At 39.5% G+C, this 12,500-nt stretch overlaps 1 protein-coding gene across 1 annotated transcript in view; it reads right to left on the bottom strand.

Annotated features, from left to right (window-relative positions):
* The window catches only part of ctc1 (CTS telomere maintenance complex component 1), a 31,282-nt gene that overhangs the window by 14,444 nt on the left and 4,338 nt on the right, over positions 1–12,500 (bottom strand). Inside the window, exons 4-10 of the mRNA XM_079848254.1 lie at positions 10,836–11,041; positions 9,376–9,508; positions 8,235–8,492; positions 6,947–7,075; positions 6,065–6,372; positions 2,254–2,404; positions 728–1,073 (exon numbers count right to left, since the gene is read on the bottom strand). Of these exons, the coding sequence (XP_079704380.1) occupies positions 728–1,073; positions 2,254–2,404; positions 6,065–6,372; positions 6,947–7,075; positions 8,235–8,492; positions 9,376–9,508; positions 10,836–11,041 (1,531 nt within the window). The remainder of the gene's footprint in view (positions 1–727; positions 1,074–2,253; positions 2,405–6,064; positions 6,373–6,946; positions 7,076–8,234; positions 8,493–9,375; positions 9,509–10,835; positions 11,042–12,500) is intronic.

Raw genomic sequence — 12,500 nt, forward strand, 5'->3', positions numbered from 1 at the left:
GAAAATAGCCAATGTGCTGAAATTTTTGAAGAGCATCAATTCATGGAAAAAATATAACTTGAAATATGGGGATAAAAGGTTTCTGCCCAATGCGACAATGAAGTACAGCTTGGCAGCACTGCATCTCCATCATTGAGAAAGTCTAGTTTATTATGCAAAGGTTTTAAGGTTAACTGTTGTTTTATGAATTGCAACACTTGCTACAACCTGTCAAACCTAAGCCCATTTCCAATACTTTTTAACCTAAATTAATTTGTTAAAGACTACTTTTTTTTTTTTTTTTTTTTTACTAAAATTGACTAAAACTTGACTAAAACCTTTTTGCGTTTTCGTCGACTAAAACTTGACTAAAACTATCAAGTTTATAAGTGACTAAAATGTGACTATAACTAAAATGCATTTTCGTCCAAAAGACTAAAACTAAGACTAAAACTAAAAGGGCTGCCAAAAACAACACTGCAGTGGATCGGACCGACAACACAACAAACTAGCAATTATTACAATATAAAAGTATATTAAAAAATTAATTGTTTTTAATCGATTGACAGAACTACCAAAAATATACAATTACAAGCTAATTCAAAATATGAATTAAACTGAAATAAAATTTAAACTAATAGTGCTGTCACATAAAACACAGTAATATGTCATTTCTAATAATAATAGTCATGTTGAGCGTGAGTGTGTGTGTGTGTGTGTGTGTGTGTGTGTGTGTGTGTGTGATTACCCTGCCAGGCAGTGTCGATGGCTCCTGATTGGCCGGTTTGGACACACACACAGTCGAGCGCGTGCGTCCGGTCTCGGATCTGCAGCGTGGCACGGGTCGAGTCCAGCTCCAGAACCCCCAGTAACAGCAGCGGCTCCAGGTGTGTGAGCGGGTCCGAGTGTGTGTGTGTGAGCGGGACCTGGAGAGCGGACCAGGACAGCGAAGCGTTCAGCTCCACTGACGTCATGTGACCCGCCGAGGCAGGGAGGAGAGACGGCAGAGAGAGACACGCCCACACCTCGCGGCTCATCCAATCACACACCTCCCTCACTGACCACAGCGCCACTGACGGCCAGCTCACACAGTACTGACACACACACACACACACAGAGAGAGAGAGAGAGAGAGAGAGACACACACAGAGAGAGAGAGACACACAGAGAGAGAGAGACAGAGAGAGAGAGAGAGAGAGAGACACACACAGAGAGAGAGAGAGAGAGAGAGAGAGAGAGACATAGAGAGAGAGAGAGAGAGAGACACACCGAGAGAGAGAGAGAGAGAGACACAGAGAGAGAGAGAGAGACATGCACACAGAGACAGACACACACAGAGAGAATGAGACACACACACACAATATTTCCGTCAGCATTTAAAACAACAGGAAATATGTTTGCAGAATGAATGCCACATTTTCCATAATCATTTTTTTTAGGTATTATGATCAAATAATTAACATTAATTGTACAAAATGCATGTTTACGCAATGATTTATATACATGATTTTAATATACTGCTACCGTGATCATAGGGTGTGTGTGTGTGGTAACAGAGTATGTGTATGTATGTTACCATGGTAACAGCATGTGTGGTAATAGGGTATATGTGTTACCATTGTACCAGAGTATGTTACTATGGTAAAGGTATGTGTGGATGTTACTATGGTAACAGGGTAAGTGTGTATGTTACCATGGTACCGGCTTAAGTTGGTATTACTGTGGTAATAGGGTATGTGTGAGTGTGTTACCATGGTAACAGGGTGTGTGTGTGTGTGTGTGTGTGTTACCATAGTAACAGTATGTGTGGGTGTTACTGTGGCAATATGTATGTGAGTGTGTTACCATGGTAAAAGGTTGTGTTTGTGTGTGTGTGTCTGTGTATGTTACTGTGGTAACAGGGTATGTGTGCATGTTACCATGGTTCTGGCATGAGTGGGTGTTACCGTGGTAACAGGGTATGTGTGGGTGTATTACCGTGGTAACAGGGTATATGTGTGTGTTACCATGGTAACAGTATGTGTGGGTGTTAATGTGGCAATATGTATGTGTGTTACCATGGTAAAAGGTTGTGTGTGTGTGTGTGTGTCTGTGTATATTACCGTGGTAACAGAGTATGTGTGTATGTATGTTACCATGGTAACAGTATGTGTGGGTGTTACCGTGGTAACGGTAAGTGTGGGTGTTACCGTGGTAACAGGGTGTGTGTGTGTGTGTGTGTGTGTGTGTGTGTGTGTGTGTGTGTGTGTGTGTGTGTGTGTGTGTGTGTGTTACCGTGGTAACAGGGCACTGGTGCGGTTCCTGTATCATCTCTCTGTAAATGTTCCTCTTTTTCTGTGTCTTCTGTTCAGCCTCACACACGAAGTCCAACAGCCGTGCGGCGACCACACACACTCGCTCCGCTCTCACCCATCGCGGACACAACCTGACACACACACACACACACACACCATACGCCACAGTGTTTGAGGTACAGCAGCACGAAAATATAATTGTGATTTATAAGACATAAAATAAAATAAGAATTTTATTTTACAGTATAACCATAAACCGACAATACTAATATTTATAACTGTGTTAATTTCTTCATTTTTCAAATGTAAACCACCAAGTTTTTATTTCAACGGAAAACCGCGTAATAAAACCGTATTCTCTTTTCCACTGGAACTGGAAGTGTTCACTGTGAAGGCTGGGAACACTGCATCACGAGCTGCTCGCGTGTAGACGAACACACTGCTCTGCTTCACTCTGAGACACACCGCGCACACACTGACTGATGTTTGATCAGCGCACTAAAGGGCCGTTCACACCAACAACCATGGCTGGACTGGCCATTGGGCATACCGGGCATTTGCCCGGTGGGCCGACGTGCTTTTTGGGCCGATATATCTCATACTCATAATTTTTTTTTTTTTTTTTTTTTAACGGCCCATAAAATTCATGTACATCGGCGGCCCATTCGTTTTGTTTTGTTTTGTTTAATTGGCGGCGCTGGGTTTGTGCCGGTGTAATGCATTGGTCAAAGTCAGTGTTAGTTTTTTTTTTTTTGACAGACCAGCCCATGAAACACGTAGCCTAGATCAGCGGCCAATTGGCTCTTTTCTTGATTGACACTGGGCTAGCCCAATCACAACTTTAAACGAGTGAGCGAGCGTGCAGCAGTGTCAGTGTGTATCTGTCAAAAATAGATGGAGAAGAAACGCAAGGAATGTGCAGATAAATAGCGTGAAAAAATCGAACCAGGCCCTTAAAGCAGACACTTTATGTGTCAAAATATATGTTTTCTGACCTTCATCAGCTCCAGCGGCAGATGATGATAGTGAGGAGGATCAGGAGAGAGATGAGAGAGTGTAGAGTCCGCGGTAAGCAGAACTACTTTCAAAACACTTAGGCCATGTCATGAGTGTAGATTATTTCCACATCTGCATAGATGACGATTACCGCAATTCACTAGAAATTTAATGACAGGCGTTTGTAAACCATGTTTTCCGCCAAAATAAAAGCTTGATGCAGTTTGCGTCAAAATAAAAGATCATGTGCTTATCTCTTTCAAGTATAGAAATTGGTACAACACTAATTATGAAAGTTTCCTTTATTTTTTAGTGCATTTGTTTTACAAAATATGGCTATTACTGTCATTGGATTAATATTATAACTATTATTATGTAGTAGGTGTAATGTAGACACTGTAACTAAAAGAGGTTTGAATTTTTCTTTGTTTAATTTGCACACTGAATATAGTTTGGAGCTTTTAATTTTGAACTCTCAAAGTGCACCAGATTGATGAATTTAACATTAAAATGCACAAAATTTTCTCACGGGGGGGCATGCCCCCGAACCCCCCTAGAAGGACCGAGGTCACCCACCACAGTTTTAACAAAAATCCTGTGAGAAACACTTGTATTGCTATGCCAGAGCCGCTTATAGCTTGTTTTAGGATTCACCACTGTGGAGTATAGTTCAACTGTATTAATAAATATCAAATTTTGACTTATTTCATCTGTTAACACTCACTCGTTCCTATACTCACTCATTACATGGCATTAGTGGTTTTAATGAATAGGAGTTGGTATGCATATAATTAAGGGCGTGCAAAGATGGGTGGTGTTTATGATCATATAGTGGGCCGGTCTGGGCAAAAATGCCCAGGCCGATTTTTTGTCCCAGTCCAGCCCTGCCAACAACGATAACTTTAAAGATAACCATAACGATAACTATATTTGCATCCTCACCAACGAACAATAACGGTCTGTTTATTCTAAGCTTGCGCGCTGCGATTTCACAGTGTGTACAACATGTAATTGAACATGTTTTTGCAGTTCTTGTTGCCCTTACAGGCTTTAACCAGCAGATGTCCTCAGCATGCCGTGTTTTGAGTGAGTCGCGACTCAGCATTTGTTCAGTGGGTATGAACGACTGTTCTCCATATCCATTTTCTTGTAAAGGGGCTTGGCTTTCTGGACCTCGGCGATTAACTTCTCCGCAATGTCGTCTGCCATTTTAAACGTGCGAGCTTCAATTAGAATGGATTCTGATTGGCTGTCAGTGAATTATCGTTCAAAAGCTGGAAACAATCATTCTGAAAGTGATCCCAACGATATTGTTCCTCATATCTTTATCATTATAGCTGTGGTGTGAACTCTGCTGTTCTTTAATATGGAGATTTTCAGAACTATATCATAATGTTTATCTTTATAGTTACCGTTCTTGGTGTGAACTGCCCTTAAGCCGCATCACAATTTCCCAGGGTTCCCACTCCTCGGCTAACTTCAAATTCAAGGACCTTTCTAGGACTTTCCTGGTCCAACACTCTAAAGCTCAAGGACTTAAAGGAGTCATAACCTAGTCTTAATTTGGATACCTACTGCTGTATTATAGTCTTTCATGCCCTTCTAAAAAATAAAAGTGAAAAAAAAATAAAAACAGAGCTCCTAAAACCTTTATTTCTGAAGGCATTATTGTCTCGCGAGATCTGATGCGATGTTTTGGCTGTCGTGGACTTAGAGTCCATTCCCCGTGTTTACCTTGAAGCTAACGTTACATACAATAGCCGCATTAGTAGTTAGCTGCTGTTTGTTACACACAGTAGAGCAATAAAAACAGTCTTACCGTTTCAATTTCAGGCAAGTCCCGGATGGTTGGAATGGCACCTTTTTTCAAACGGAGCTTCGTGGCCAACTTCGCCTGATATTGGCCCAAATTTGTGAATGATTCCGGCGTAAAATGTTTAGCGCAGACACCGAACAATAAGCCAGTTGAAAGTGTTGCTGGGACAGCGTCATTAAAAATGAATTTTATCCACTGGTCCCTGATAGTTTGGTCCGTTTTTGGTATAGAAAACACATTCGCATGTTGTTTCTGGCAGTCAACCACAGAGCAACTCACGTGTGCACTCGGTTTCTCCATCTTTCGCGACTGAACTGAATATGAGGGGGAGAGGGGAAGGGCGGGCTTCCTGCTGCGGTGTCCATATATGGTATATCCTGCCCCGTCTTGACGTCAAGACGGGGCTGAAATCAAAATCTCGTTTTTTAGTGCGCGTGTACGTGGGCTATTTTACAAACCCTGAGGTAAACAAACGCTTCACTTTTAAATATCGGCTTCCCGGCCAGTGTATAATCATTATGCAATCATAACATACATTGATTCTCGTGGAAAAGTGAAATTTGCAGGTTATGACTCCTTTAATGTGGGGACACATTTCAAGTGAGAGCAAAGTTACCTTGTAAGATACATTTTTACAGTTTTGCTCACATGAACGTCATGGCAACACGAAGTACCTCACACGGGAAACACTTAACGTAACGTGTAACGCTATGTGTTGGCGAAACAACACATTAGCGGACCGGAGGGAATAATATGGAATTTTTTACAGAAAACTTCTTGCACAAAATAAATTCAAGCACTTTCAAGTTTTTCAACTTGACTTTTTTTTTTCAGATTCACAAACTTTCAAGGATTTCAAGGACCCGTGGGAACACAGATTTCAGTTTTCTAAATCGAGCCCTAATTTTATTCGTTCTTTAAAACTCATTGTTAAACGGTGTGTGTGTGTGTGTGTGTGTGTGTGTGTGGTGATCGTCACCTCTCGCTCACGGCGTTATGGCAGTAGCAGAGCCACAGATACTGCGACACACCCAGATTCCTCTCCAGCAGGAGGCGCTGCAGCGGCCCATGTGACCCCGACGGCTCGACCTCTGACCTCAGGCGGCTGAAGCGTGACCCCGGCGGCTCGACCTCTGACCTCAGGCGGCTGAAGCGTGACCCCGGCGGCTCGACCTCTGACCTCAGGCGGCTGAAGGCGCTGATCTGCACGCTGGAGCGCAGGCACGCGCACAGCACGACTCGCGGAGCGAACGGGGAAGCGTGGTACGTGAAGTGGACGTTGTGAAGCTGCGGAAAAAAGACGTTTTTTTTTTATATTTGGATCAGAGGAATTCTGGGGTTTAATTTATAATGCAAGACAAAACAAACTTGCCGTGAAAATGTGCGCACCTGCACAAAAGAAGAATCCTAATCATAAATACACGGCATGTTCACAATAACAGTTTAAACAAATAAAAGAATGATTTAAACTGTTTTACATCTGATTAAATATGCCACTCTCATTAATGGAGCTCTTAAATTACAGGAAATCATTACAGAGAAGTTACAACATTTTTAATATTCTAGTAAATAGAAATATTTGTAGTGGATGCGATGCGTCCGAACACTTTTCCTGTGGCGTGCTGTGCGTTAATGTTTGCTTAGCGCATGATAACAGCAGAACTCGTGATCTGAGGAAATATTTACACGCAAATAATGATCAATAATGCGCAATCTGTTTCCATTACAAATATAAAGCAATTAAAAACACTATTTGTCAAGTCTTGCGCAGGTTCTGGCGTTCGCACGCTTTTATAACTCTGAATTTTTTTTAGCGTACGCCATTTTTGACATCACACTCACCTGATGACATCACACTCACCTGAATCTCCGCCCCCGGCCTCAAGCCGCCGCCCCATTTCTGAGCCGGCTGATAGGCCAGGCAAAGCCCCACCTGTCTGTCAATCTCATAAAGCCCCGCCTCTGCGTTCAAAATCTTCGTGACTGTACCCTGTCAATCAAACACACTGTTACAGCACAGGTCAAAGGTCACACCCGTTTGATTCTCTTTACGAGTATGAAGTATCCTGCTTTACAAAATGTCAAGTATTTTAATTATTTTATTCTTTTAAATCATGTTATTTCCAATTAAAATACAAACAGGAAAGATAATGAGTTAAAAATGGTAAAAAGTAGTTTTGTACCAAATTTATATTTTATAGTAGAGATGGACAATTTTGCAATTTTTCTGATAAAAAATGTTTGCTCTGCTTCTTTGTAGGGCTGCACAATTTTACTAAAGTTTTGTGATTATATATCAATATGTCTATAAAATAATAATAATAATAATGAAATTACTGAATTAAAATAATAATACAGCAAATACTAATTTAGTCATTTAAAATATAAGTGTAAAATACTAAATATATTAGTTTAAAATATGACAAGATCAATTCTAATATTTTAATACAATAGTGTAATAGAGTATTAAAGAAAAATCACTATGAGACACAGAGCAAGAGCATATAAACGTAATTAAATCGCAGCCCTGTGAGATTATCACACCAAATCATATTTTGACTTCAGTTTTATTCTGATTATTCGTGCAGAAATATTTTATAATATATTTGTGTTATACCCAATATATAATATACCCAAGTTTAATATCATATGCAAATGTTTTAATTTCCTTTGTTTATAAAAAAAAAATCATATTTGAATGTATAAAACACATTAATTCCACTTTAATTCTCCATTGTTGCGGCTCCTCTCTTCCCAGTCTGTCAGTAACGCTCTGTTTACTTCCTGTCTCTATGAAGCCCCTCCTTCTGAAAAGCACACTGTGCTCTGATTGGTCGGCTGGAGCAGTGTGCTGTGATTGGTCGAGCGCTTCGAGTGTGTTTGGGAAATGTCCCGCCCCTTTCCATAACCGCCAGTTTAACACACTACTAACTAACTCAACCAGGCCCCGCCCCTTTATTCTGCGCATGAATTATTATAATGAGGAATATTGTGACGTGTTCGTTCCAGGAAGAAACTCAAGACTACAGTGGAGGCGTTTCAGGAGTTCAGAAACACTGACACTGATATAGAGAAGAACTCAACATTACACACTAAACACAGATGAAGAATGGGAGCGCTTCAGTTGTGTAGTTTTTGCCGAGCCTCACCTTGAAGCTGATGAGTGTGGAGCGCTTGACTCTGACTGAGGGGGCGGAGCTTGACGCTGTACCTGACGGCAGGTGTGTGTGCGTGTCTGTGTGTGTGTCTGGTTGTTCTGAGCTCTCGTGCGGATGAAGACGTGACTGGCAGCTGTCGGACAACACACGCCGTCCCTCCAGACCCTGCAGTGAACACACACGCAGAGACGACACACACACACTCTGGCCCACACACACACACTGCCTCCAGTACTGATGCTTGGCTTCCTGCAGAGGGAAGTTATATAAAAGGTTCATCAGACTGTAACTCAACAGAAAGTGTGTTTTCTTGCCATTATTTTGTTCACATTCATGTTGGACAGCAAACTCACTTTCACAACAGGACCCTAACACATCCTTCCCTCGCGGGTCAACATGACCCAAAGCCCTAAAATTATCATTTTTCATTTCTTTTTTTGTCCAGAAAGCTTATTTTATTTAATTTTTATAATATTTTAATACATTTTTTGGGAGATTTTTTGTTATTTTTTATTTTATTTACCTTTAAATTACTAGAGTTAATCAATAAATAATCAATAAATAGTAATTTAAGCACATTCTTTCAACTTGAATTCAAAATAACACACAATTTCATGCATATCACTTTTAATTCAGCTCAAAATATCCTTGCCGACCTCTTGTGGGAAAATAATAATATAAGATGATATTTCATGACTCTAGATGGCCTTATATCTCTATATGGAGTAAACGAGCTGTTCCTCTGGGTCCTAAAGCCAGTCTACTTCAGTGTGCATTCAGATACACATGTAGACATTATAAAATAATTTTTTGGTAAAGTTTGCGCATTTTTAGTTTGAACTTTGGGCATTTTTAGGTTTTTTTTATGTGTACTGAAGCATTCCTCGCATTACATTCATCCCTAAGGGGGTCAAATTGACCCGAGACGGAAGGATTTGTTACTTTTTTTAAATTTCAACCATAAAACTCCTCGAATCCATTCACATTTTTTGTGTATTCGTGGTTCAAATTTGACAAAAGTCCTCTCTGATGAACACTCAAATTCTTTTAAATTAAAAATGAGTTTTGGGTGGAAATGACCCGAGGAAGGATGATGATTTGTGTGTGTGCCTTCATCCTCTTAAACACTGACCGTGATGAAGACGGGCACTGACGATCCTCCTTCGCTGAGGATGAGGCAGAAGAAGCGTTTCCCAGCGATCAGCAGCAGCGGACAGACCACGCTCACCTGCCCGCTGACACACACATGCACCTGATCCTCACACCTGACACACACACACACAACTCACCATTAATCCACTATCACCATTTCTTATCATTAAAATACAATCACCCACAATTCTGAAGAGACAACTAAACAAATAACGTCATTATAGTCAGAGGTTAATTTGAATTAATAATCTTTCAAAATAATCGGATGAGTGAATGATTCAATGACTCACTCAAAGACTTCACTTGTTTCATTACTGGACGAATCAGCATTTTTAAATGAATCTCTTGAGTGAATGATTCAATGACTCACTCAAAGACTTCACTTGTTTCATTACTGGACGAATCAGCATTTTTAAATGAATCTCTTGAGTGAATGATTCAATGACTCACTCAAAGACTTCACTTGTTTCATTACTGGACGAATCAGCATTTTTAAATGAATATCTTGATTAAATGATGCAATGACTCACTCGTAAAGATTTCACTTGTTTAATTACTGGATGAATCAGCGTTTTTTAACAAATCTCTTGAGTGAATGATTCAATGACTCCCTTATAAGTACTTCACTTGTTTCATTACTGAATGAATCAGCATTTTTAAATGAATCTCTTGAGTGAATGATTCAATGACTCACTCATAAAGATTTCCACTTATTTTATTTCTGGATGAATCAGCATTTTTTAACAAATCTCTTGAGTGAATAATTCAATGACTCACTCATGAAGACTTCACTTGTTTCATTACTGAATGAATCAGCATTTTTAAATGAATCTCCTGAGTGAATGATTAAATGACTCACTCATAAAGATTTCACTTATTTTATTTCTGGATGAATCAGCATTTTTTAACAAATCTCTTGAGTGAATAATTCAATGACTCACTCATGAAGACTTCACTTGTTTCATTACTGAATGAATCAGCATTTTTAAATGAATCTCTTGAGTGAATGATTCAATGACTCACTCATAAAGATTTCACTTATTTTATTTCTGGATGAATCAGCATTTTTTAACAAATCTCTTGAATGAATGATTCAATGACTCCCTTATAAATACTTCACTTGTTTCATTACTGAATGAATCAGCATTTTTAAATGAATCTCCTGAGTGAATAATTCAATGACTCACTCATAAAGATTTCACTTATTTTATTTCTGGATGAATCAGCAATTTCAACAAATCTCTTGAGTGAATGATTCAATGACAAACACATATTTTAACAGTCACTTGTCGAAATAAATGTACACCGCCTACTGATGTAATGATGTAAATTTTACGTTATTTGAAGCGTCAAGTTACTTTTAAAAGGTGATTTACTCTATTTAAATCGCTGCCATAGACATCATTGCTTATATCCGAACTATAGACGTTTATCCCACACCTCTGCCTCAGAAGTTCAGCCGCCCGCGTCACACTCATGACCTCACTCAGGGTTCCTCCGGGGTCAAAGGCCATGGCCTCCAGGGTCAAGCACACTGGAGAGTCGATCAGCTCTAGGTAGCCCGCATCAGGTGCATTCTGGGGGATGTAGTTCCATGTGGGAAACAGCATCAGCCTCCCCAACCAGAGACAAGACGACGTCAGCATCTGGACGACAAACAACATCTTCAGTGTCACATGATCCTTCAGAAATCATTCTAACAGGGTTCTACATCAGACGGGTTGCAGAGTTGCTTTTGTGTGAAGAGATTGCTTTACCAATAAAATCAAAACTAATTTCACATATTCACCTTATTCCGGAAGTAGCACTGGGTGGCGCCATGCGCGTAATCTCACTTCCTGGTTTAGCTACTTAGCGCTTTGTTTGCCCTGGTCCAATCTGTTATTATCTGTCTTGATATATGTAGATAGACTATAATATTATAGCCAAATACGTTGGCCTATGGTTATTAACAACTGCTGCAACGTACTAAAGTACATTTCACTTGAAGCTTTTGAAACAATGCCGCAATCAAATTATTTAATAGCTGTGTCTTTCTAATAGCTATTACTTAGTTATGAAGATGTGCACAAACACTACTACATGTAAAGTTTGAAACATTATTACACCACAGTTTGTTTGCTTAATCACCAGATACATTTGCAGTGTATAGCCAACAGATGAGAAAACAAGTAATAAAAACTCTGTGAGTGTTTTAGCGCAATTTTCTCACGTCATGGGATCACAACACTAAGAGATAGTAAATGAAAGAGAAAATATAAAAATACCCCAAATCGCACGAAAATAACACCCAAAACACACATAATTAAATCGTGCATTTATTAGAACTAGTTTCGGTGAAGAAATGTCACTTTTCCATTTTCAGTGGAAAATGAATAGGAATTGTATTCTGTATTGGCGAAATATTTTAGTAACATATGATAATTACTCATGATAATTATATATTTCTCCAAATATACAACAATAGTTTTATAGGTGAAAAGGCAATATTTTTCTTATTTCTCTTCATATAAAGTTTTAATAAATTTTTGTAGCATAAAGGAAAGATTTTTGATCAATTCTTTTTTTCTAATATTATTTTACATTTTAGAAGCTATCGATTGCAATTTGTTTCAACTCGATAGCTATTATGGTTGCAGAGAAATTTGCAAAAAACAGATTTTTTTCTGGAATTTCCAGGACATAACATAATGCCGAAAACCCGAAGTCTCTAGGTGGTCTGGTTGAGGAGTAGATAGAAGTGCAAGATTGGTGCGCACAGACAGAACAGAAATCATGAGTTAACAATCGCAATTTTGTCCGGTGGAAAATTGCGCTAAAAATAGCCACGAACTGGTGTAGAAAGAAAGTAGAGCCTCAACTAGATGAACAAGAGGGTAACGTTAGCTTAGCTAACTGCTAGCTGCAATTTCTTATGGTTTGATCTCTAACACAAGTAATGGCTGTAAAATAAATCCAGCGACTGAATTCTAGAGGACCATAGCTTTCAAACAAGGTATAGCATGTGTATGTGTCCTGTAGTGAGACCATTACAACATTAGATGTTTGTGGCTAATGTAGGCTAAACACTACACATCGGCCGGGCTGCGATCAGACAGGCAGGCG

This window comes from Squalius cephalus (genome assembly GCF_949319135.1).
Source record: "Squalius cephalus genome assembly, chromosome: 18".
NCBI lineage: Eukaryota > Metazoa > Chordata > Actinopteri > Cypriniformes > Leuciscidae > Squalius > Squalius cephalus.